Source organism: Neodothiora populina (genome assembly GCF_041146345.1).
Source record: "Neodothiora populina strain CPC 39397 chromosome Unknown canker_contig_14, whole genome shotgun sequence".
Taxonomy (NCBI): domain Eukaryota; kingdom Fungi; phylum Ascomycota; class Dothideomycetes; order Dothideales; family Dothioraceae; genus Neodothiora; species Neodothiora populina.
Genome location: NW_027191408.1, coordinates 1,062,018 through 1,087,569, shown reverse-complemented (window position 1 = coordinate 1,087,569; position 25,552 = coordinate 1,062,018). Strand labels below are relative to the sequence as shown.

Genomic DNA, 25,552 nt, shown 5'->3' with positions numbered 1-25,552 from the left:
TATTCAATCTATGCAGAATGAAACCACCTCCTATCACTCTACCGTTTCCCAACCTCAGTGAACAAAGTCACAACTCAAATCAGATCGAAGAAGCCGACATAGAAGTGATGGAAAGCCTCAACTCAGTGGCCGAGATGAGAAGAGGTCATTGCAAGACATTGCAAGAGAGACGGCACACCAGCGCAATTGAGCAAGCCGAAGCAGTACCACTTTCGGCGCACCGGAGGCACTGGCATGTGTGATATCTTGGGGCCACGAAAGCGATGAGAAGCAGGAAGAGGATGAGGACAATGATGATGGAGGCGAGTAAGCAAAGGGTGAGGTAGACGTCAACGGCCGAGGGGAGGATGATGGAGATGAGGTTAGGAAAAGATAAGGTAGAGAACGATATGACCGCGGAGACCAGGACCAGTGTCAGGATCAGGACGGAGATCAGCGAGGATCCATTTCTCCTATCGAGCCGAGTCAAATGCTTGCATGCCTGAGCTGCGATCAATGTAGGCCTTCCAGAGAGATGCGACTACCTTAATTACCTCAAAGACCTAAGTGGTGGTGGTTAGTGGTCAGGGTCCATCTCTACACAACCAGCACGAGTAATGGCAGCGACCCTGATCAGCGAAAGAGCGAGTCAAGCACCGATGCAGCTTCTGCATCGACGTTACTTGGCATCCAGAATTTCGGCGTCAAGCTTCGTTCGACCGCGAAAAGTGGGTAAAGAAAGTAGAGAGAAAGAAGAATAAAGAATTACAACAATAATAGTTTCACTTTTACCCCTTGCCTTTCTATTGTTCAAAAGTATAGAGATTCGCAATTGCCTCTTTCCTTCTCGATACTTTGTTGTTTGTCACTAAATCTACATCACTAACGCCAAGAAACGAGTATTTCAGTCGAATCTGATAACAGACTTTTGTAGATCATCGACTTGATATCTTCGAGGTCTTTTTTTATATTCTTTGCTATACAGCAACCACAATATCAACAACAACAAAATCATGTCTGCTGAGATCCGCGCCGAAGGCCAGGTTGAGCCTGACCCAGCCTCCACCTCCATTTCCAACGACCGGACCGCCAACGAGACTTCCAAGCCCGAGGAGACGAGCGCTGTTTCAGCTGCGCCCACGACCTCTGACGATGTGAAGCAGGCAGGGGAGAAGACGGCGGAGGGTGAGTTGCGATAGGTACTCGTCACTAGAAGAAGGAGATCAATCACTAACAAAAGCAACAGAGAACAGCGCAGCCGAAGAGAAGGCAGAGACCACAGAGACCACAGAGACAAACGACCAGTCGCGAAGCGGCAACGACTACCCCAACAAGAAGCGCAAGGCGCTGGTCAAGTCAGATTTCTCCGACCTGCCGGAATCCAGCGACGCAGACGAGATCCGCCGACAAGTCGAGTTCTACTTCTCCGACTCCAACCTGCCCACGGACAAGTACCTGCTGGAGAAGACGGGCGGGCACAAGAACAACCCCGTCGACCTCAAAGTCATCCACGGCTTCAAGCGCATGCGCCACTTCCAGCCCTACTCGGCCGTCGTCGACGCAATCAAGGCCTCCTCAGTCCTGAACATCACCGACGCCGGCGAGATCACCCGCAAGACGCCCCTGTCTGACAAATTCACCGACGACGTCGAGCAGAACAAGAAGCTGCATCAGGACAAGACCCTCGCGCGCAGCGTCTACGCCAAGGGCTTCGGCGACGAAGTCAAGACGAGCCAGACGGACATCGAGGAGTTCTTCGGCGTGTACGGCAGCGTCAACGCCGTGCGCCTGCGCCGCAAGCAAGGCGGGCCCGCCAACGGCGAGTTCAAGGGCTCCGTCTTCGTCGAGTTCTCCTCGGAGCAAGAAGCCCAGGACTTTTTGAAACTCGATCCCAAGCCCAAATTCAAGACCGCCGACGGCGACGAAAAGGAGCTGCAGATCAAGAGCAAGCAGGAGTACGTCGACGAGAAAGTCGAGGCCATCAAGGACGGACGGGTCGCGCCCAATTCTCCCCGTCGCGATAACAACAACAATAAGCAACGTCGCGACCAGAACGGCGGTCGTGGAGGCGGCCGTGGAGGACGCGGTGGACGCGGCGGTCGTGGAGGACGTGGTGGTCGTGGCGGCCGCGGTGGTCGTGGTGGTCAAAGAGGAGGCCGCGACCGCAACGATGAGCGTCGTGACAACGACAGGAAGCGTGGCGCTCCTGACTCTGGAGAGCAGGGTGGCGAGGCCAAGAAGACCAAGACCGACGCGTAAAACAATCAAAATAGCGTATAGGTATTTTCTCATTGCGAAGATTCAAGTAACGAGGACCCTTTTTTGGAGTTTTCGGTCCCAATTCCGAGAACATGATCCGGAGTGTTGTCCGTCCATGAGAGAAAGAAAGATGTTGCATATCAAGAAGAAGGAAAAATGGCGTTTCAGGAAACGAGAAAAGCAAAATGGGAACAAAGTCGAATGTTTCATATACGTATTCGATACGGACGAACGAATTGAAGTCCGGGGGTTTCATCCTCAAGCAATCGCATCTTTATTCTTTCTTCATTCGAACGGTCTCCATTGAGACCATCGTCACCCGAGTCTGGAGGCACAAGAAGTGGCAAGGATGTTTGGTGATATGAATAGAGCCGGAAGCAAGTGAGTCATCAGACTAGATTGTACTGTAGAAGATGCGACAAAAAAATCTAATGTTATGAGTCCGTTCCGACATCCCTATCTGCTCAGGGCGGAGACATTCTTATCCTTTTTCTGCATCTCTACAGCCATCATCTTGATGGTATTCTTCCTTCTCTCTTCCACTTGGCTTGGATATATGTCTGTCTGTGAAATGTTACAACACAGGGTTTCTCCATTTCTGACCATGCATATATCCTTCATACACAGTCCTCCCAGTCTCCTGCTTTCGTATATCCTGAGAGACTATTGGCATCAGCGCGACTGTGTCGGCGGGGCCGAGAGTGTCTGTTTCGTTTGTCGCATTGTACAATTGAAGCACTTGACTCGACGTTGGTGCGTGAGGGTTGTGAAACTTGTCTGCCAAGACTTTGGACGTATTACTGGACAGACATCTGAACTTCCAGTCTATCTCACGGATACGTGCCCAGCATGATCAGCTCTCGAGGATGCCCTGACAAGTGCGAGACTTTTCCGGTTTGGTAAATGCTGTTGACACTCCAGGCCGCAGTGTTGTTCATAGCCAATGTGACTATTCCGGCTCTGCGTCCTTGGCTGCCGAGCAGTAATCATAAATAAACAGAACCCGACGTCTGCTCTTGGCACTATTGCGTGCATCTGGCTTTTTAAAGATCCCCATCCTGATGGTATCATTCAATCATCCTCTCATAAGCAGTCTGGAGGACCGAACGTCTCGTCTTCTTCATCTCGACAGATCCTCGACTTCGATCGACGAGATCCAACATCCTGTGCACGTCGTCCTTGCACTTGACATACAGCGGGTCCGTCTTATCAACCGTCTGTCCATCTTGTTTTGCCGTCAAGAGATCCGCAATTGTGAGGGCCTCCTCGAAAGCACGGTGCTGAAAGACCCACCACACGCCCGCGTCATTCTCGAACAGGCCATAAAGTTTGAAGTAAGCCCAGATGGCCTCGTGCGCCGCTTCTAGAGCGCCACGTACATTACATTCGACACCTGCGCTGGGGTTCTCGTTCGCTTGTAGCAACATCATGCAGTGATGATAGTTGCTTGTTAGAAACAAGTTCTGTCGTACGAATCGTGGATTCGTCATTGATTGTGTCTGCAGCGTGACATAATCTAGGTTCGTCAATGCAGATGAGCAGCTCCGATATAATGACCGAAATGACGAGACCAGAGAGGTCTTGTGGCGCGGTGAGCTACACATCGGCAATGACAAGGACAACGGAGACGACATGGTCTCTTGCACCAAGTTGGCAAGCTTCCACATGGCCTTGATATACTCGACATCATGCTTGTCGACAGTCGGGTCAACAAGCTGTTGTGGTAGAAGGGGCGGCGTCGGCGCAGAGTCCTGCGGTGCTATGACGTTGATACTCATCAAATTCTCCACCCTGTCGATGCTGCCTGTGAAAGTATCCGTGATATTGCAGTTATACTGCGACTCGTCTTGGAGCGCATCTTGGGACACATCACTATGGGTAGCTGTAGGAGGTAGCTTGAGTAAGATTGTGAGAAATGTATCCTGATGTGAGACTGCTTGCCAATACTTGCGCCGGGTGTGCTTCTCGACTGCCGGCATGTCTGGCATCACAAGGTCTGGATCGCGGTGAAGCCGCATCGCATATGCTTGACGGAGCAATATACCCGCCCATGCGTACGCGTCCGAGGCATGGTTATCATTCATGAGAAAGTAACCTAAAAGCAGCATCGCCGCTATAGATCGCATAGATGCCCGGTTGAGGTACGAGTAAATACGAAGGGCCTGATTCGCGGCCGATGCGTAGAACTCGGCGCTCTGTGTTCGCTCGCCATAAGAAGGAAACGGCATGAACTGTGTGCCCAAAGCATAGAGAGTGAAATGCAGAGCAAGAAGATCCGCATCGGCTCTGTGCTTCTTGCTCTGTGGCGACGCCCAGAATTTTTCATACATCGTGTAAAACATTCGCTTGTGGATGAATGGGTAGACGGGATCCACACACTCAAAGTACTTTGCGACAAGGATATCGGCTTGATCCTTGCTGGGCAGCACTCCGACAACTTCCGGGAGACCGCCAGAACAGGTCCAGTAGTTGGCAAATGGATGTTGCTGTCCAATGCCGAACACATTTGATGGAGTTGGCTTAGACAGGGGTACATTTGATGCAAGAAATGGAGATCCAGCGGCAATGCTTGCAACAACAGGCGTGCGAGGTGCGAACTTCTTCTGACACAAGATCTCAGCCAAGTCAATCGATTCTGAGACTGAAACCACTCACCATCACTGGAGACGAGTTGTCCGCTTCAAGGGCATGACTTGCTTTTCGTAGCTTTTGCGGTGGCTTACTAACGATCCTCGAAGCACTACTGCTTCCATTTTCCCTAGAATTCCAGTGTCAGCCAGAAGGAATGGATCGAACTTCATATTTCACGAACTTTGCATTCCGTATAGCATTCGCTACATGCGTGTACCGACAATCAGATTGTCTCTTGATACAAGCAAGACAAGTCGGTCGCCCTCGATCACACTTTTTGGGAAGTTTGTCAGCTCATGCATAGCGAAGTGTAGCATTTACTATCGATACGCATAAACTAACCTTTGTCTTACGCTCGACACATTCTTCACAGCTCAATGTAGGTTTGTTGCGCTTCTGCTTGGGTTTCCCGGAGCCATCGGTGGGCGTGTCTGGCGCATTGCGCTTGGTGCCAGCAGCGACATTTCCATTCTGAGACCCCTCTGCACCACTGAGTGGACTCTCGGGCGTTGCTGTGGTGGGAGTCTCGAGTTTCGGAGTCAGTGGTAAGGTATGTGAAGCTGCAGATAGCGGCGAAACGCCGTTCACAGCCTGCAGACTTCGATTTCGATGATGTTGATGCTGATACGGTTGCAGGTTTTCCTGTTGTTCCTTACGTTGGTCGTGATAGGCCAGGCGCGTGGTGTCAGACGACACCTCAGTGGCACCTTGGTCCATGATGGATATATTATGTAACGCAGACATGACGCCAAACCACCAGTCCTGCAGGCGGCACCACCGAGCCTGCACGCGAAAGGGCTCGGTGCAGGCACCCAAGCAATTGGACTCGAGCCTGCAAGACCCGTTCTCCTGGTATCAATGCCAGGCTGCTGCACGTCGTATCCCCAGATCTACTCGGAATTACTTGTCACGTAGGAGCCCACTGGTCTTGTGGAACCGTAGATTACAGGTGGGTGCTGCTGGGAATGAATAAAATGCGACCCGGGAATAATGAGGATGCGTCGAATCGCGCAGCTCGAGGGGGAGCACTGAATCGCTGTTTTGGGCAGCAGCCTTCCCAAGATTTCTGAAGTCGGGATGCGCACTTGCTGCGCCGCATAGCCTTGGCAGCCTTGATGGAGTCTGGGCCAATTTAGCCCCATCTCTGAATAGCTAATTAAGGTTATTTGTCTTGTTTCGGAAGCTGCACAGCACAGCTTGTTTGTTCTACAGTATAAGCTGTCCATGTCGCATTGATTGCGTAGGTGTAGGCACCTGCAAATGAATGCAAGCTGATGTTATCGGGAAGCCTATAATTCTATACAGAATCACATGAAGATGTATGAACGCTGCAATCTGTCATATTTCATAGTACTCATTTCTACATGCTCTCTATGTAGGCGGTGGTTAGATCAGAGCAGAACTGGTTTATTTCTTCTTGTCCGCGGCAATTGCCTCCTCTCTGTCCTTCTTAATCTTCTGGGTTGCGGGTCTGTTTACAACCCTCTGCCACCAAGCCCAGTAGGTTGGCAATTCTGTCTGAATCTCCTTCTCGAAGTCGGGACCCATGGCCATCGGAGCAAGCAAGTTCCATGGGATGAACGAGAGGTCAGCGTAGGTGTACTTGTCGCCAACTAGGTACTCTGCACCGGTCTTCTTGAGGTGAGCATCGAGGACACCAAAGACACGCTTGATCTCTCCGCCATAACGGTCAATGGCAGACTGGACCTTCTCAGGGTGGTACTGTGATGACTATGTCAGTCTCACCGGTCATTTTCAACAACTAATTTGGGGAAAGACATACGACAGAGAACCAGACGCGCTGGCCGAAGTACGGGCCCTGTCCAGAGACCTGGAAGTGAAGCCTAAATTTTACCATTAACATGTGCCAAGAATTGCAGTCTTTGACACAACAATACATACCATTGCTTGAGCTGGTACTTCTCGGGTGAAGAAGTGTATGTGAACTTTCCCTCCTTGTCGTAGGTGTCGATGAGATACTCAACAATGGCACCAGACTCCCAAAGAGTGAGTCCAGTGTTCGGGTCCTCAATGGTAGGTGTGCGGCCATTGGGGTTCAGCTTCTCATAGTCGGGCTTATGGAGGTTTGCGAAGTCCCAGTACTTGGTCTCATATGGGACGCCAAGTTCCTCCATCATCAGTGCGACCTTCCATGGGTTGGGGCCCTGGTAATTATTGTCAATGGCATTGTATCAGGCTGTGGCATGTGTACACTTACGCCAGCATGGCCGTGAAGAGTGATAGGCTTGAGAGACATTGTGATTGTTTGGTGCTATTGAGTGCGTGTGTAAGAGTAGACTTGAGAGACAAAGAATATGTAGGAAGAAGAGGGTCACTCTCTATATACCGACAGATGATGCGGTCTTAATGCCTTAGCCTACCTATGCTCCCCGCTCTACTTACAAATCTATGACCATTCGCGGTCCTCTGCCGAATGGACTGACAAAGTTCGATCGACACTCACAATCTGTAGCCCCACACTACGAACAACTGTCAACTTCAGCATATAAAAGTCACTATAAAAAGTCACTGTGGAGTCTACTATCTCGGTATGTCAGAATCTTGACGTAGCAAGTCACTTAGTAATCTAGCAAATGAATTGAGCTTATGCGGCTGCTGTGTCTTGTCGGTCATAGGACATTCTGATTACAGCTAGAAGGGTACGGAGTAACACAAGGTGAATTCGTGGTCTCTTGTGTGTACTACAAGCTTCGCTGCCCCGCTCCCTCCACCGGAGATAAGGTATAATATCCTTGTACATGCAAGATTGTCGGTTAATATTGTACAGTACCTAGCTTACTAACAAGTACCGTATATTGTTGGACGGAGAGAATGGTAACACATCGATCTACTGTGCATATCGGGACCGCTGAACGTCACTGTAGAAGGCTAGTGGGTCCTCATACAAGAGTTCTGGTCTTGTGGAAGCGGTGAACAGCGATCGAATCTTATAAGCAGCTTGAATTACAGTGCATCATTGGCTGTAATCACTGTGTGTCTGCTCTTGGCTTCTGCATGTGCAGGATTCAAGAACACAGTCGGTCCTGATCTAATGCATTTATTGAATCTACACTGGATTCTTCAATGATTATGTTATACAACGTACATAGATGGCTGAGGGCGGTCTTTGTGGCTCTCCGGTGCTATTCAAAGCCGTAGCGATACGTCGACGACATATAACTCAATCTGCGGAAGGGTGGCATGGATGAACATAAATCATTACAAGATTAGCGTAGTATTTATTTACATGCTTTTGTGTCGACCACACATCAGCGCCTGACGCTGCTGTGTTGCACAGCTAGGTAGTCGCCATTTTATATAATATTAAGCCTCCGTCTCGATACCAGTCTGCCGTTCATGATGATCAAAGACACCACTGATTTTATCGTGGACGTCTTCGACCTTGTGCTTCATCCACCACATTGTCCTTGCACTTTTGAATTGCATGACGCCCCGATGGCGGCGATGCATCTGCTTCGCGTTGGATCGATACTCCTTCCACGAGCTTCTAAGGTTCCTTTCGCCGTCGTTCTGCAAAGCCTGCATTTCCTCGTTGTTCTTCTCTTCGCGACGAAGACTGCGAAGACTGTGGTGTCGATGGTGTCCCTTGGAGCCCTCGTCCTCCTCCTCATCAGAAGACGAATCATCTGAATCATCATGGTCATCTTTCAAAGCGGGCCGTTCCTCCGTATTCGATGTGTGGACGGAAGTGACTGCGCCGACCTCTTCTTTACTGCTCCGTGTCTGATATCGAGATGTTTCGATGATTTCCATAACATCGCGGAGGTGATGGTCTTTACTTGCAAGCTTCTTATGGGCCCTATCGAGTCCCTTAAAGAATGCCACTTTCAAAGTGATCTGTCCGACTTTCTCTCCACACTCGCGCAGATAGCATGTGGTGGCGCGTTTGAGATCGCCCTTCCAAACATCGAGTGTAATCTCGGTCTCCTCATCGTCTTCCAGATCAGTCAGCCAGAGAACAGCGAAAGCAGCGGTCTTGTCAAGAAAGTGTCGATCTTTACGAAACTGGATCACAAGCGGAGAACTGTAGCGCTTACGAACGCCAAGATGGATGGTTTTATCCTTGTTCGTGGTCCAGCGATGATGATCTGAATCGCTTCGATCTCTCCCATACATGTGTGCTATCGAGACAGAAGTCTGCAACTTCAGTCTTAAGCCATGCAAGTCGCTCGAGATATTCTTGCCCGTGATTTCGGAATTGATGACAAGCGTACCGTAATCCCATCCGATCAGATTTCGAGGCGCCTGCAGATTGACAGCACGGAAGACCAATGATACGCGTACTCGTCCGTATCCAACACCCCCATGAAGTGGATAGGTGTTGTTGATTTGAGACTTGTCATTGAAAATGTCTCCAAGCGGCAGTCTGACCATGCCTATAAGTGGATCATCTTCATGCACACGCGAATCTCTTACGGCGATGTGAACGACAGTGTTGCGCCAATCACGGATAAACCTTTCAGTGCCGGCATTAAAGAACGGTTTTTGATTCTTCGGTTTTACGCGAGTGCGATAGATCTTTTGATGGTTGAGAATTATGTTGCAGTAGCAAGAGGGCAACTCCTCGCTTTGCTCTTCCTCGTCACTATGCTCCTGATCGTTGTTGTGACGGCTGGCATTGTGGAGTGCTCGGACTTCGACACCGGTAGCTTCGTGAATCTGGATTGCCAGAATACCACTAGGAAATTCTGGTAGCGGAGGTGCTGAGATGATCATGCGATCTTCGTACTCCTTGTATTGCTGGAGACGCAGTTGTTCACGCTCGCTCGTCTCGTCTTTCTTGGCCTCACGAAGCTTTCTTGCACTGATCTCGTCGATGTGGCGGTCAAAGACCTCCTGAGTTCTTATGTCAGGCTCGGCAGTCTGCTGTTTCAGCTGAACATCGTTGATGTGTGTCTTTGGGAAATACCCAACGCTCCATTCGAGCTTTCCAGGCATGCCTTCTCCTGCTTTCAGAGCCTTGAAACCATCAACTCTGTCGCACATCTTGCCTCTCGTTTCTGGGCTTCGCATCACTTCTTTGATGTCCATTTCGATTCTTCCAAGGTCGTCATCAGCGGTCACACGATCGGAGTCCCACAGCTGAACACGTAGTCTCTCGTCCACGTTAAGCTCATCTGGCGTCACGAGAAGGAACGCTGTTTCTTCCCAGTGTGGCTCCATTTCGGACAAGATGACGCGAGTTGACCATAGAGGTTTGACGAACTTGGCCCATCCAACAGTAACGTATGGATCAGCCGATCCCTCGCGGATTAGAGGGATGCCAGGGTCACCCTGCTTGAAGTCAAATGCACGCTTGATCTTGCAGACGATGACGCCTCTTGCCGTTGTGTCTTTCTTGAAGTCTTCTCCTGCGAGCATATCTTTCAGATCAAGAGTCATGCTCTTGGGTGCAACATATTCAGCCATCGCGGCGTCGACGGCACTCTGCACAAAGCGAGAAATCACCGGCAGGTCCATAATATTCAGGCCCTTTTGAGTGAGAGGTAGGCAAGCCAGATCTACCTTTGGCTGGCCTAAGAAGGTGAATGTCATCAAACTGAAGAACGGCGGGTCTGGTGTTAGTTGCAGGCGGATTCTTGCGATACCAACGATACCTCTCAAGTCAACATATACAGGTAGCTTGATGCGGCCAGGCAGATAAAAGGCGATGTAGAGGTGTGCATGTTTCGCGCGCTCGCGGAACTTCTTAGCAGAGGAACGTGTACGATACGAGAAGGCGACCTCGAGGTTTATAAAATCGCCCTCTTCGGCCTCCATTCCCTCGGCAACCTGTGTCTGATCCTGCTGATTACCATTCTGGTTTTTCGTATCGGTTCCTTGAGACTGCCCATCGTCCTGGGCTGCATTCTGATCGACATCTCCTTCTCCGGGCACAGAGCGATCATTGTGGTGGTCCTTGTCTTCTCTCTCACTGAGTTTACCATCCGAGCCAACAGAACGAGCTGCTGCACCAGTCGGCAGCCATCTAACACCTAGGATGCGAACAGACTCGCTGCCTTGCCCAATGTCATCGATTGAAACCATCCTGACTATACTGGGAAGACTAGCTTGCATGACGTCCTCTAGTGTATCGGCCAAGCTTATGAACAGATCGGGATTGACCAACGGCCAGATAGATGCTAGGATATTGTTCAGCCAATGAGTGCTCTCCTGAACCTCGTTGTCTCCATGAGAATTGTTAGAAGGCGCTTTGGTGTCATGCCTCTGAGCATGCCACAGCTCCTCCTCCCAAATCGTACTGATCCTATTGTTCATCCATCTGCGCACAGCTGCAATGATGACGATTACAGCGGCAACACCAGCCAAGCTGATACCAGAACCCGTCACGTAGACACGTAAAGTATCTCTCCCGCCAAAGCCTCTCTCTACAGCAAGTAGTGTGTATCCAATTACAGCCATTGAGACCAGACCGATGACAATACCTCTCGAGTAGACGCCAACAAGCTGTTGCTTCACAGCTTCATACTCTGGAGGAGGAAATAGATTCTCCATTTCATTATGATATCGCTGGCCCTCGGCGGTCTCAGCCCTCAGCTCGTCATCGTCCTTGGTCTTGCCCGCCAGACCCGTCGCAGTCCTGAAGTCAGAGCCAGGTGGAGCCAGGTTCTCCGGAACTTTTTTCAAGTCCGAGGACTGGAGGTCGTGTATTCTAACAGGCAAGTGCGTGACCGGGTCTGTTACTTCTCGCTCTGCTCTGGATCCTCGGCGCTTACCCAGCGTTTTGCGGCGCTGTTTGGGGGACAGCGTGCTGGTGACTGCCTCTGATGTGTCTTCGGTGATGCGACTTTCTTCATTATTCTTGCTTTCCTTCCCTCCGCTATTAAAAGGAGTCCTTTGTCGGCGAGTTAATCCACTTTCTTTCTCCTCTACACGACTTTCAGGTTGGTCTGGCCCTTCGTCTTCGGACGCATTTTGGCTGTGCTCATTAGACCATAGGTAGCGGTTTGCAGCGTCATCACTCTCTTGTTTTGACGATGAAGCGCGCGGCTTTGCATATTGGCTTGCATTCTCTTGCCTTTGCTCCTTCTCCTGCTCGTATTTCTGTATAGTAGGGATCGGACGATGGGAAGTATAAGGCGCTTTGTAGCGTCGCTGATATTCCTCTTCCTGATCTCTGCTCCACGTCGTCATAACTGGGGAAGATGCACGTCTCGGACGCGGAAAGTGATATAGGACCAGCCTACTAGAAGCATATGATGATGCCAATGGCAATTAAGATTGGATGAAAAGAAAGAAAAGAGCAACATGCATTCAGCTTCCTCGACTCGCTCGAGTACCTAACTCATTTTGTAAGCATTCTGCTGCCTACTCCCTCCCCCTCTGGAAGAACCTGATTTAATTAGACTATCTGACGTAACACGAAGGAGGTCAACACTGCAATAGTTTGTCAGCCCTATCCTGCCTTAGCCGCCCCTGCCTTACTCCGGATTGATCCCCTCCAGCCCAGCTTGATCAAGTCAAGCGTTGAAACACGCCATCCGATCATCTCTGGTACGGATGTACGGAGACTGTCCCTGCTTTCGGTTCTATATCTCCAATAAGCGCTATAATTGATTGATATGACTGAAATAGATGCCTTCATTCTTCTCTTTGCCATTGGCACCTGACGTGTCAGGCGTACACCACCTATGCATGCATGATAATATAAGTTGCTGGGTGCCGCGACACTTTCGGATGTGGATTGCCGTCTTGACCCGCCAGAAGGGCGTTATAAGCTTCAGTCGCACAAACCAGACTCGCTCTAGTAATGCCAATGTTGTGACTGTGCAATAGCTGATTCTTGGAACTCTTGGCCTGTAGCAACCTCGACTCATGCTTGCGCGAGGTTGGACGTGCTTACTGTGGGCTCCACAAGCTGCCCGGACGGCGTCTGGTAAATGTACTAGCGAAAGCATTGATAGCTGTAGTAGACTGAGCGCCTTGACTCGGTGCTGTCTGACCACTTTCAGAAGATGCCGGTATCCGGACCACATCGCTTAGGAAGCTATTCTATCCGGCCGGGTGCTATAGCTGTCTGTTCATTCATCTTTGCGCGATCACTGTTTGTAGACTCACGCCATAAACATGTTCAGGTAAACGAGCCACAAGAGGGTGGGGTTTTAGCTGCCCTATCTACCGTCTCGGCCAAGACTCTACGAATATCCCGACCTCGAGTCGATGCAAGATATCAGTTACTGAAGGGTGAATATGAGAAGTATTAGGCAGTTCAGCTATATCTGATGGTGTTTCATGAGGTGCCGTTCGTGAACATTGCCCCGTTTTGATATCCTTAATATCTACCATTTCGTGACGAGCAGAAACACAACTCTCCTCACCTGCATAGTAATATGGATAAATCGGCAAGGATAGTGATCGTAGGAGCAGGCGTATCCGGCTTGACCAGCGCACTGCATCTCTCTCGTAGAGGTTACAAAGACATTCACATATTTGACAAACAGGAGTATGACCGGAACGGATATGCCGTCTCGCAAGGCTGCGATGCAGCCAGTGCAGATGAAAACAAGATTCTGCGCGCGTCCTACGGCAAAGAAGAACTCTATCAGGACATGGCCTTTGGCGCTATGGAGGAATGGGACAAGTGGAACCACGAAATCAGAAATGCGGATGACCTCCCCGCGACCCTGTCCAAGGAGGACAAACTGTGGGAGAACTGTGGGTTCCTTCGCATTGGCAACAAATGTGATGAATTCGAGGAAGAGACACAGAAGCATTTCCCTGAGCACATAAAGCATACTCAGTATCGCATCACAGACCCACAGAGAGTGAAAGATGCCCTCGTGCACGGAATCCCGGCAGCCAAGATTGATCCCTTCAGACGTGCCGAACGTAGGCTAGAGACAGATGGCATCCTCGACACCACCGCGGGCTTCCTTCTCGCAAGCAAAGCATGTGCGTATGCCTTGCATCTGTGCGTCAAAGCCGGCGTCCATGCGCATCTTGGTCCCAAGGTGGGAGAATTGACTTCATTGATCAAGAGCGAAGACACCGTGACCGGCATCAGAACAGCAGATGGGCTCACCCACCATGCAGATCTCGTGATCATAGCAGCAGGAGGATGGACACCATCTCTTGTACCCCAAGCAGACCGCCTCCTCGAAACCACAGCAGGCAGCATTGTCCTCGTCAAACTTCCCGAAGATCGACGTGATCTCTGGGACAAGTACTCGCCGGAAAAATTCCCCGTGTGGAGCTGGAAGATACAGAACTACGGCCCGGCAGGCACCGGCACCAGCACAGGCGGGCTGTACAGCTTCCCTCGTACTGCAGACGGACTTATCAAGTTCGGCTTCAGAGGCGTCAAGTACACGAACTACGCGTGGCCACCCACCCGTGACCCTGAGGGTCGATTGATCTCGTATCCCAAGACTGATCTCGATGTGGTTCCGCAGAGAGCACTCGAGGCGTGCCGGGCCTTTTGCAGGGAGAATATGCCTGATCTGCTTGAGCTAGATATGCAGAGAGGGCGTTTGTGCTGGTATACTGACAGCGTGGATAACTCGTTCCTGATCGACTATGTCCCTGGCGCCAAGGGCTTGATGGTGGCGAGTGGAGGCAGTGGACATGGCTTCAAGTTCTTGCCTGTGCTGGGCGAGCACGTGGTTGATGTTGTTGAACGTAGACAGACGGCGTATACGAAGAAGTTCGCATGGAGGGATGTGCCTGAGGGTAAGAAGAACGGGCTCGAGGAGGGGCCTGAGGGTAGGAGGACTCTGGACAAGCAGAAGCTGGTAGGCAGGCGTGAGTGGAAACTTTGAATTATCGTTACATTTGGTTAGATGATTAAGGATATATTCGACTCTCCAATAATTGCATCGAACGCGCACACTGTCCCGTGCGGGTTTAAAAAGGTGCACCAAATAAGTCCAACAAGTGCTATGTTTCTCCTCATTCATAGCATTACGCATAATACTGTTCCGACCCTTTCTATTGCATGACATGAACGTATTTGATACCGGTCCACATAAATTTCGGCAAGCAAACGCAATCAACTCCCAATAATGCCAAGAGCCCCTAAATTACCACAAGTAGAAAGTAAGCGCCCTCCTTCTTCACGTATGAGCCGGAAATGGTTCTCATGCAGCGTGGTTGTCAAACACCCAGTGCTCATGCGTGGCACAGAGCCTGTCCCAGGTGAGAAATTCCTCGTTGTCGCCCATGGCTCCAGATCTATCACCGTCCGAGCCTGGCGGCAGACCGTTCACCCACACTTTGCCGTTAATAGGCTTTCCACCATTAAGGGGACGCTCCGGAGCCGCAAGAGCTGCCTGTCTGAGAAGACGCGACTCGGCCTGGAACCAGATCTTCTCCCACCAGATAGCTCGGAGACCCTTCTCACCGGTAAAGTGAAGAGAGACAGGCACCTGGTTGGTGATGGTGTTGATGCATAGTTCAATATTCTCCCACATACGTGATGCCAGACCGGCTTGGGCTGTAGTCATGGTTCCGTTGTAGGTCTTGAGATCAGCATACGGGCTTGGTGAGTCAATAACGTCCTGGGGCACTTCGAATTTGTAGCGTTCGACACCAGGGTATTCGCCTGCTACTGAAGGAGTCCAGGAGTGGTCTGGCCGCATCCAGGTAAGGAAGCCCTTGTAAAATGCAAGGGTTTGGAACAGTTCAGATAGATAGTCGAGGGTGACAAAGTATTCAGTCCTCTGGCCAGGCTCGATGACGGAAGCAGCTCTAAAATGTGAGCTCTCTCTTATCCTAGACTCCTGAGGATCAATGATGTCCATTCGCTTCTGTAGGCGCGTAGGGTCAGAGCTGAGACGGGCATATTCTTGGTCGCCCCAAACGTTAGCGAAATAGAATTGATCTGAATCGGTGGTATGATTCTTCTGCGTCAGATCCAAGGTCGCTTGGAACATATCCCGCATGTCACCAAGAGGACCCATGATGGTTCCAGAGTTCAACCAACGTGGCATATTGTGATCTTCCGTGCCCGCAGGTGGTCCGAAAGCGCCTCGATCAAGTGGCAAGTCAGGAACAGCCCAGCAAGCCGGTCGGGAGAAATCAATAGGCCAGCAGATCTTGTCCGGACCGAAGCTGAATGAACATTAGTGAAATGGACATAGCTCCGGTATACAAGATACACCTACAGAACCGAGTGGCGAGCCGGATGGCCATACAAAGCCTCGGACCGGGCATTTGTGTCATCGATGACCTTGAAGTAACGCTTGATCAGTACTTCATGATGTAATTGCAGCCAGATGTCAAAGCCATCGAGAATCAAAATCAGATCATCGTCTGCCGCAGTTTTCGTGGCTTGCAGTTTATTGAGATAATTGAGAATAGTCTCGATTTTGGCAAGATGTTGCTTGTACGCATCCTTGGCCTCTGGTGCTCCCCAATTGATGAGAGCTGGTATCGGATAATGAAGGATCTGTCCAGATACGAGGAGCTTGCAAAGATCGGTATTGCTACTCGTCGCCGGAATCAAATAGTGCAGCGCTCCTTGTGGCAATGGATGCAATGTCTGGGCGCATCTGGTCAGTATAAGAGGCCTGTTCGACAGCAGTGGACGTGTACATACTCCGGCAAAGAGATACCAGAAAAGAAATAAGACTGGAACAGCTGCGAAGAGCGCAACAACTGGCCTACTCGCATTGCGCAGCAGCGTCGCTGGGTGTGCTAACATGATGTATAAGGTACGGATCACTGTTAACTATTATGGACAATGCTGAATAGAATTTCGTATCCAGCCAGCGCGTGGAAGAGCCGTGGTCAATAGATCATGCGCGAAATCAGGCGCTGATGTGTTTGATATTACACTCTGTACTGCAAGATCAAATTGTAGTAAGGGTTCGATCCGAGCATGCCACTAGAAGGAAACTCTTGATGCTGTAGACTAGAGTGGCGTTTAATCGTTATATATCAGGGGCCCCTCGAGCATCACCCGCGTGCCACGAGATTGGATGTAGAAGGCTGGTGGGCACGGATGTCAGATGCTACTGTATTGTTATCCACCCTGGTGTGCACCACATGCAGCGCCGTCAAAAATAGGAGGTCAAGCGCGAGAAGGCTAGATCGGCATCCTTCAGCTTGCATGATCCTTTTAGAAGCACCAAGTGGAGTTTTATCAGATTCTCACTGCACGGCGTCTCGGCGTTCTTCCATGTAATACCAGGGCCTTCTTGCCGCTTTTCGCGATCGCCCTAAAATACTTGGCAGGCGATATCCTGGAAACGGTCGCTAAGAATCCAGGGACGATCACCTTCCACAAAATCACTCTATGTACTTTCAATGTACTTTCAATGTGGTGCGGAGTATACTTGTACATCAGATCAAGAGCTGTGGAGCGTTCGCCCCTAAGTGAATAGAAGGGGGACGTTTATCAACGTTGCGATCAAGAAGCAGCTGAAGTCCCAGTTGGGGGTTGAGTCGCAACGTCTCAGGACCGTTGGCGTAATGGAAATCAGAAATCGATAAGGAGCTGATGATCTTTTGCCCTGCTCGATAGCGGAGGTCGTTGCCTGTCGGTATCTATGAGTCCCTGCAAGCGACGTCTATACAGCCGTTTGTCACTCACCCAAGAAACTCCCTGACCCCTAGATTATCCTTGGTGGAACTGGTGTGACTGGAATGCGTAATCATCGCTGCCGTGTCTATTGAAGCGGAACAATCCACTGAAGCTTGAGTGATCGAGATGAAACATGAGGAGGCGAACCTTGTCAAATCCGCAATCACCGGGATGTTGGGGTACAGTATCTCAGAAAACCCATGAGCAACATGATTTTCCCGTCCAATCGTCACGATCTGCCTCCGGACTCGGCGTTTGATTACAGAAGGTCGAGAACACATTCTCGTGTCAATGCGTGATAGACCCATTTTATTATATTAGTTCTATATCAAACATACAGTAACACTATGAGCATGAATTAGCTAGTAAGTGGACACTAAAAGTCCATAGATGACGAAACACAATCATCGACCCGCGGAAGTCGCCCTCTTTGCGTCAATCTCAACTTTGCTGTACCATGCCGCACCCCCTAGTGCGACCATCATTCCGACTCCATTCAGTAAGCCGACGTGAACATTGAACAGTAGCACTCCAAGTAGTACAGTGAGACACTGCTTGACATTTCCGCAGACTGTTAATGTGAGAGCGCCGGCCATCTTGTTCGTCTGGAAGGAAGTGATGTTGAGTAAGAAAGCGAGGAATCCGTTGCCGAGCAGAGCTATGATCATGCCCGCTGTGAGTCCACCTTCATTGGTAAACTCGACGAATCGGCCTACTTCGCCAGTAGCGTAGGCCCAGAAAAGTGATTGGACCGCTGCAAGGGGAGCCATGCGCAAGAGGACTTCGAGAGCAGGTAGTTTAAGAGATCCAGTCAATAGTCTGTTCGTCGCGACAGTCTGAAATTGAACATGTTAGCATGTGTAAAGACTTTGGAACCCTAGGGGGTGGCATACCTTTACAGCAGCGAGAAACACGCCGAAGAAGGTGAGGGATGCGCCGAGCAACGTGGCATAATAGTCACCGAAAGTGCTAAGTCCTACACCTAGGATGATTGGCACCAATGCAAGATAAGTCGCAGTCGAGTAGCTGCGACCCAGCCACTTGTATAGTAGGACGGTAGCGACAGGTGTCGTTGAGCGGGCGATCTGGTGGAAAGGCACAGATACCATAGCGCTAAGGCGATGTCAGCGGATGCTCCGGCCATAGCAAGATGATCGGGAGTCATACAGTGAGACATTCGAGATGGCGATGTTGATTGTGAAAAGGAAAGAGAATGCTATTAAAATGTAGTTCTCCCGTCTGCTCAGTCTTGTGAGCCTTAGATGGTGGGGCATCAAGATCATGATCCCTAGACATCCGAGTGACGCGAATGCTGTATGAAGAGCCGTGAGAAGCCATGGAAATTTGAACTGGTCAAGTCAGCAAGAGTTGCAGGAATGGCCATGGGATCGCATAACATACAGGGCCCAATACAGCTTTGTTGTATAACGTCAATCCCTACTGTCGTTAGTCTTCGTGGCACAACACTGGAGTTGCAAAAGGACATACCAGATTCAGTGCAAAGTAGATTGCAAGAAAGCTGAGCTTTTTGCGTGTGGATACTAGATATTCGGCTCCTTCCTTGACACTCTCTGCCTTGACTTCTGCTGGGATGCTCTGTTTCTCGACATCTTCAGATAGCAGTCCGAGTCTCTGTTCGTCTTGCTCCTGGTCGGTGATGTTGAATTGTTCTGAAGGAGACGGTGAGACAGCTTCTTCACTGATGTTGTAGCCATCTTCTCCCTTGATGTTGTGTGTCGTCATGTTTGCTTCGTATTTCTGCTAACTCCACTGGATACGAAGGGCTCCGGATTTGAATTTCGAGCAAATCTAGGGTGTTGGTCTATAGTATACAAAGCAAAGTAGGAGAATGAGAGTTCATGCACACGATTAAAGTCCGGCCAGCATTTGAAGCCGACAACGCCACGTCCGTGTTTTTAATTAGTCGTCTAGTGCACAATACAAGTATTAGACCATGCCCACTTTGGTGCCGTAGCCGCAATCCGACTTGGCCGGAAGTACTTTTGTTATCTCCCCATGACACGATGCGCTCCTGCGGGGCTGATTACTTGACGCAGGAGTGATCATAGGAGGCGACCAAGACTAAGAGCCGTTCAAAACCAATGACCGGTAGGACGCGCATACCGTTCCTGTGAGACGTCCCAATGTGAGCCGGAAAGGTGGGAGTCGAGCCGCTATGATTGGGCATACTCGGCAAAAACCAGGGTGGAAAGTGCTTGACGAGGTTGCTGCTTGCGGTACCTTGGCAGGCTTGGCCGCTAAGCAAAGCGACTTCCGCCACGGGATCCACAAATCTCCAGGTCCTGGTTCCGCAAGATCCTTCCCTGGCTTCACAATGCCATCCTCTCGTGCACCAAGCGTCATTGCACTCAAGAAGGCGCCGTTAGCATTTCAGGCCAAGTCCTTGGGCCCAAGTTTAAATGCAGGGGATAGAAACGGGAATTTCACCCTAGAACAAACGCTTTGATTGCTCACGGGTGAGATGGGGCTATAGATGTGTATTCAGGGCTCGAATCAGCACGCGCGAGCGCAAGGTGGGATGATAGTGTACCACCACAGTACTTGTGCCGTCAAACGTTTCCCTCATCTGCACGTCTTCCACAACGGTTATGTTTAGGGGAGACCAATCGCATGTTTAATTTGCATTGCTTCGTACACTTTGCCCTTTCACCTATTAACTTCACTCTTCGTCTACAACTTTGAGGAAAGGATATCTTAGCATATCGTGTCCAACTGCTTTCCGTTGAGTTTTCATCAAACACACTCGTTTTATCCTCTCTCTCCAGAAAAAGAACGACTAGCAATTATGAGTGATATCAAGAGCGTGTGCTTCGTTGGCGCAGGTTTCGTCGTAAGTTTGTCTCCGCATATGATTAGCTTTCTCGGGCCTCGACTGATAGCATCTCTCGTATTAGGGTGCTCCTAGTGGTGCAGTGCTTGCATTGAAGAATCCTCAACTAGAGGTCAACGTTGTCGATCTGAGTGTTCCTCGTATTGCAGGTTCGTATATTCTTATAGGTGTCGTGGTGCTTCAGTCCGCGGGGCTGACCTTTTGTTTTCACATATAGCATGGAACAGCGACAAGCTTCCTCTGTATGAGCCTGGACTGCCCGAGGTCTTGAAGATTGCGCGCGATGGACACTCTAGAAAGCAGAATCTCTTCTTTTCTACCGATGTCAGGGGCGCTATCAAGAGAGCTGACATTGTGTTTGTCTGTGTCAACACGCCAACCAAGGTTGCCGGTACTGGTGCAGGTAGAGCACCTAACCTGGCATACTTGGAGTCAGCCACTCGCATGATCGCTGCTGAGGCAGAGAGCGACAAGATCATTGTTGAGAAAAGTACTGTACCCTGCCGGACAGCGGACATTATGAGGGAGGTTCTAGAGAAAACGGGAAAGCCTGGTCAGTATCCGTGTCTTTTGATGTCACCAACCTTCAAGCTGACGCGTATGAAGGAGTGCGATTTGATATCCTCTCCAACCCTGAGTTCCTTGCCGAGGGAACCACCATCCCTGATCTTCTTCAACCCGACCGCATTCTCATCGGCGCCCTGCCTTCCGGACAGGCTGCCGCCAACAAGCTGGAGGACCTGTACGCCAGCTGGGTCCCCCGGGAGCGCATCCTTCAGATGAACCTATGGTCATCTGAGTTGGCCAAGCTCGCCGCAAACGCGCTCCTCGCACAGCGCATTAGCAGCATCAACGCGCTCAGCGCAATCTGCGAAGCCACCGGTGCCGATGTCAGTGAGATCGCCCGCGCTGCTGGCTCTGACACCCGTATCGGTTCGCGCATGTTGCAAGCCTCGGTTGGTTTCGGTGGCTCATGTTTCCGCAAGGATGTTCTGAACCTGGCGTACATGGCCGAGAGCCTTCATCTTCCCGAAGTCGCAAACTACTGGCAATCAGTTGTTGAGATCAACGAATGGTAAGCGGGCCTCCATGGCGCAGCTTTTTGATCGGTTGCTAACAATCTCGCAGGCAGAAGGATCGCTTCTCCAAGCGTATCATCCGTTGTCTCTACAACAACATCACTCACAAGAAAATCGGAGTATTCGGTTTCGCATACAAGAAGAACACCTCAGACACGCGCGAGAGTGCGGCAATCTCAGTGGTGAAAAGCCTCGTTGCAGAACAAGCGCGCATTGCTATCTACGATCCTCAAGTCACAAAGGAGCACATCTGGGAAGAGTTGGAAATCGCTGGCTGTGTTGATTACAAGGAGTACGTCACAGTCTGTGACAACCCATACGACGCTGCAGAGGACGCGCACGCTGTTGTCATCCTCACCGAATGGGATGAGTTCTCGAACAAGAGCAAGGCCGGAGCCGCAGCGGCGACACCGAGCCCGCCCACCGAGGCTGAAGACAGCGCGATCGAGATGGCTGGCAAGGGAAGCCGCCAGGACTCGGTCTTTGCACACGGAACGCACATCAAGAAGGAACGCCGCCTTGACTGGTCGCGCGTCATGGGACTGATGCAGAAGCCAGCTTTCGTGTTCGATGGCAGACGTATCCTTGATGTGGAAAAGTTGGAGGCTCTTGGATTCCACGTCGAGTCCATCGGAAAGAGCAACATCCTCTAGACGAGTGATGCCTCATTTTGTTCTTAATTATATAATGATCTTTTGACGTTTTTAAAGATTGGGCGCCTTTGATTTTTTTTTTTACATACTTCATAAATTAGGCAGATAGCTCTGTATCATTATATTTCCATAACTTGTTTCCATAATTCGTCTATACTCCTTGGGTAACTTACGCGATTCTTATCGCTGGCGAACATCAACCGAAACATCTCCCCACATGCCCCTCCATCTAACTTTGTTGCCATAGATAGGCACGCGACCTTGATAGCTTCCCACCAGACCTCGTATCTTGACTCGCAAAACTTGCCTTGGCAAAATGACCAAGCTATCTACCCAAGCTTCTCTATTACTCGAGGAGTTTGCACCATCAGCTAACAGCAAGCACAACTCGAAGACAAACCCATTGAGCGGCACTGCTATCGCAGCTCGGCACGGTGAACACTATCGAAAACAGCAGAGTGATATGCTCTAATTAATCGAAACGCTCGGAACGTTCTTGGCCGTTGGAAAGGAACGGGCGTCCCCTTGCGCTACTGTGGGAATAGCTTCTGCTGGGCGAGGCGTCTTTGCTCTTGGGCTCTGTCAGGTCTTAGGCTCGTCTATCCGCCCGGACGCCTCAGATGCATAGTGCAGTAAGCATATCATCGGTTAACTCGGGGCTACCAGGAGTCAAAAGATTCTTGGCGAGCGAGTCGAAGTCGCTAAAACGATGAGGCCATGTGGGCTAAAGGGGTTTCAGCACAACGCCGACGCGACGAAGGGGGTGGTTGTACTTGTACGCAGCTACAATACTGGACATTTGTCCGTCAGCCGCAAGCCCACCCGTTCTCTTTTAACCCTTATCTGAGATTAGGGAAGTCCAAAACATCTGGGCCCCGTTGCTGCTTGTCTATCCGTAAATTTGTCTTTCTCTTGTTGGCGATATACAGTTTCAACAAGATCGACATCGGCGCCTGCTTTCTTGAAGAAAGAGGTTGTTCAGGTTTACCGAGTACGACTAGCGACGACACTTTACATTCTTTTACTTCTGTCGGTTGCGACAGGTGATGTTTATTGCGTTGACTCTATAATATTTTCTGAAGCTTGCTATACGACGGGAGCGCCCTTTTTGGCTTTCTCTGGACTAGCACACTATACTTATACTTGATATACGACCATGGAGACTTGGAGCAAGATCAAGGAAGCCGTGGGATCCAGCGGTGGTGACAGTCCTCGCTACCAGCTCGTTGGTGCCAGTAGCGTTTTCACTACACTCAAGGACAAAAGTTCGAAGACTCGTAATATCATTCTGGGAGCAGGCACGGCCGCTTTCTTGCTGTTTTTGTACCTTCTTGTGAGTCCATATCTTGTTAGTCGTTTGGCGTTTGTGTCTTTGAGCGGATCTTTTGGTTTCTGGCTTGCGCGGGCAGCATGGTAGAGAATACGAGGAAAGGGAGTGATATGCTCGGGTCAATATTGGTGGAGGCAGGACACGCCACTCTGGATGCCGCTTCTGACAGCTAGATATCTAAGCTGTCTGCAGCAGCTTGTTCCTGTACGCTGTCATGTGTGTCTGAATGCACATGATGTTTGCTATCCATCAGAGACGAAGAGACTACATTGCTCTCGGCAGCTTCGGGAACCGAAAGATCTTCCTTGCCAATTGGTCCAGAGTCTTGCGCACAGTAACTAACTCTACACCTAGGGCCACTCACTATCAGGCTCATCGGGCCATGCAGTCATAAGCACAGACAGGTTGCCGCCGAGCTTTCTACATTTGCTATCCTCTGCGCCAAAGGCAGACTCAAATCTATGTAAGAACATAGTGAGCTCAGGGGCTCTGGGCTATACCAATCCGTCGATCCTCGGGTGGGAGGAACCTGCCAAGGGACACGAAGAGGGTCACAAGTACTCTGCTAGCGACCGAGTCGCACATGTGCAGAAGTATCTGAAGAAGCGCGCGGATCAAGACGTAGTGCTTATTGTTGATGGATACAACACTGTGAGTAGCTTGCGTCTCATATAATGATGCTCGTGTGATAGGTATACAGACGGCTGACTTGCATTTTCAGTGGTTTCAATTGAGACCGCAGACACTGTTGTCGCGTTATTTCGACATCAACAGCAAGGCAGACGAGCGTATCGTCAAGCAACTAGGCTCAGACTCGTACCACATCCACCAAGAGATCGTCTTCGCGGCGCAAAGGACCTGTGACCCCTGGACGAAGGAGGAGGCAGCTTGTTACGCAGCCCCTGAATCCATCTTGCCAACATCAACCTACGGCTCGGACACGGACAAAACCCCGCAGACCACTCGTCCGCGATATCTGAACTCTGACTTTATCATCGGCAGCGCAAAAGCCCTGCGTGCACTATACGCCCAGGTGGCTCACCGCATGCAACAGAACGGCGACAACCAAGACATCCACCGCATCATGGGACAAATCTACGGCGACCAAGAGATCCACCGAGAGCTACTGCATCAGTCGTCAAGGTCCTGGCTCGGCCGCGCTTTTTCATCTTCTTCGTCAGCCAAAAGCTCAGCATACAAGCCCGCAGACATTGCATCCGTGCAGACGCGCAACGTCACATCGCTCGAGTTCGGCATCGGCCTAGACTACGAGAGCAAGCTAGCGTACGTCGCGTCGTCCCCATCAGAGACCACAACAACAAAATACGGCGGCGAAGACGGCACGCTATCCTGGATCCCACTAAACGACGCCTCAAGAATCTACACGGCAAACGAACACCTATCCATCTCGCAATCCTCATCACCTCTGAAAATCGACACGCCCTCGCCAGACATCGCCACAACCGTGCCCCCGTTCTGGACCTTCAGCGAAGAAAACCCGCTGCCCCGCTCCGCCAAATGGAGCGAAGTACCCCTGCTGACGGACGTCGTGACGGGCATATCCCCCGTGACTCTGATCCTGCCTCGCGGCGGCTCCGACGACCTCCGCCGCAAATGGTGGGACAGGATGTGGTTCCAGAAACACGCGCGCACCCTCTTCACAGCGCAGATCTACGCGCCCATGGGCGTCGTCGCCGTCACGAGCGGCACCTACCCCGTGACGGCCTTGTCTCCGCCCAACTCCACCGAAACAACAGTCTCTGTCGTCGACGACTTCGACGCCACCATGCCCGTCTCTGCTGCCGTGCCTCTGCCAGCCCAGCCACAGGCGGCGTGGGAGTCGGGCGTCAAGCAGTGGTGGAACCCAGAGGACTGGAAGGGCGGCGCGCGCACGGTGATCGAGCGGCGCTGGTTGAGGTATGATGATATCTGCGATGGTACTGAAGACGAAGTGTTCAGGGATGGCAAGGGCAGGTGGCTTTTGCCTAAGAATCATTAGCGCGCCCCTTTTTTTTTTAATATACTTGGTTTTGATTGTTTCTCATACTTGCTTTTCTGTTGGAGATTGCGCTGGTTTCGAGAGAGAGAGAGAGAGAGAGAGAGAGAGAGAGAGAGAGAAAGATGAAGGAGAGACGAGATGTATATTATACTATTATTGAGTTTGACGATGAAAAGGACAGAGAAATTGGAGCAACGCTGTACCCAAGCACACTGTTGTTCTTGGGG

At 50.7% G+C, this 25,552-nt stretch overlaps 9 protein-coding genes across 10 annotated transcripts; 4 read left to right on the top strand and 5 right to left on the bottom strand.

The window, feature by feature from the left end:
* Window positions 1-992: 992 nt before the first annotated feature.
* AAFC00_002297 (uncharacterized protein) lies at window positions 993-2,238 on the top strand (the record flags this gene model as incomplete). The annotated part of the gene is made up of 2 exons (XM_069341595.1): window positions 993-1,164; window positions 1,226-2,238. The coding sequence occupies 2 exons, from the start codon at window positions 993-995 to the stop codon at window positions 2,236-2,238; spliced, it is 1,185 nt and encodes a 394-aa protein (XP_069201683.1).
* Window positions 2,239-3,305: 1,067 nt separating this feature from the next.
* Window positions 3,306-5,586, bottom strand: AAFC00_002296 (uncharacterized protein; the record flags this gene model as incomplete). The annotated part of the gene is made up of 4 exons (XM_069341594.1): window positions 3,306-4,841; window positions 4,894-4,996; window positions 5,051-5,142; window positions 5,212-5,586. The coding sequence occupies 4 exons, from the start codon at window positions 5,584-5,586 to the stop codon at window positions 3,306-3,308; spliced, it is 2,106 nt and encodes a 701-aa protein (XP_069201682.1).
* Window positions 5,587-6,276: 690 nt separating this feature from the next.
* On the bottom strand, window positions 6,277-7,126 carry AAFC00_002295 (uncharacterized protein; the record flags this gene model as incomplete). Its single annotated transcript, XM_069341593.1, has 4 exons — window positions 6,277-6,591; window positions 6,653-6,713; window positions 6,772-7,034; window positions 7,088-7,126. 4 exons carry the CDS (start codon window positions 7,124-7,126, stop codon window positions 6,277-6,279), a joined length of 678 nt encoding a protein of 225 aa, XP_069201681.1.
* Window positions 7,127-8,193: 1,067 nt separating this feature from the next.
* Window positions 8,194-12,024, bottom strand: AAFC00_002294 (uncharacterized protein; the record flags this gene model as incomplete). Of its 2 annotated transcripts, none has more annotated exons than XM_069341591.1 (1): window positions 8,194-12,024. In XM_069341591.1, the coding sequence occupies one exon, from the start codon at window positions 12,022-12,024 to the stop codon at window positions 8,194-8,196; it is 3,831 nt and encodes a 1,276-aa protein (XP_069201679.1). The 2 variants fall into 2 exon arrangements, with proteins under 2 accessions (XP_069201679.1, XP_069201680.1); XM_069341592.1 differs by having other exon boundaries at window positions 8,194-10,350.
* A 1,196-nt stretch (window positions 12,025-13,220) lies between these two features.
* AAFC00_002293 (uncharacterized protein) lies at window positions 13,221-14,648 on the top strand (the record flags this gene model as incomplete). The annotated part of the gene is made up of 1 exon (XM_069341590.1): window positions 13,221-14,648. The coding sequence occupies one exon, from the start codon at window positions 13,221-13,223 to the stop codon at window positions 14,646-14,648; it is 1,428 nt and encodes a 475-aa protein (XP_069201678.1).
* Window positions 14,649-14,966: 318 nt separating this feature from the next.
* On the bottom strand, window positions 14,967-16,531 carry AAFC00_002292 (uncharacterized protein; the record flags this gene model as incomplete). Its single annotated transcript, XM_069341589.1, has 3 exons — window positions 14,967-15,939; window positions 15,993-16,369; window positions 16,427-16,531. 3 exons carry the CDS (start codon window positions 16,529-16,531, stop codon window positions 14,967-14,969), a joined length of 1,455 nt encoding a protein of 484 aa, XP_069201677.1.
* Window positions 16,532-17,817: 1,286 nt separating this feature from the next.
* Window positions 17,818-19,156, bottom strand: AAFC00_002291 (uncharacterized protein; the record flags this gene model as incomplete). Its single annotated transcript, XM_069341587.1, has 5 exons — window positions 17,818-18,249; window positions 18,307-18,526; window positions 18,581-18,762; window positions 18,815-18,850; window positions 18,902-19,156. 5 exons carry the CDS (start codon window positions 19,154-19,156, stop codon window positions 17,818-17,820), a joined length of 1,125 nt encoding a protein of 374 aa, XP_069201676.1.
* Window positions 19,157-20,219: 1,063 nt separating this feature from the next.
* Window positions 20,220-21,996, top strand: AAFC00_002290 (uncharacterized protein; the record flags this gene model as incomplete). The annotated part of the gene is made up of 5 exons (XM_069341586.1): window positions 20,220-20,264; window positions 20,329-20,413; window positions 20,482-20,817; window positions 20,871-21,339; window positions 21,393-21,996. The coding sequence occupies 5 exons, from the start codon at window positions 20,220-20,222 to the stop codon at window positions 21,994-21,996; spliced, it is 1,539 nt and encodes a 512-aa protein (XP_069201675.1).
* Window positions 21,997-23,152: 1,156 nt separating this feature from the next.
* Window positions 23,153-25,325, top strand: AAFC00_002289 (uncharacterized protein; the record flags this gene model as incomplete). Its single annotated transcript, XM_069341585.1, has 3 exons — window positions 23,153-23,329; window positions 23,681-23,977; window positions 24,048-25,325. The coding sequence occupies 3 exons, from the start codon at window positions 23,153-23,155 to the stop codon at window positions 25,323-25,325; spliced, it is 1,752 nt and encodes a 583-aa protein (XP_069201674.1).
* Between the last annotated feature and the right edge of the window lie 227 nt (window positions 25,326-25,552).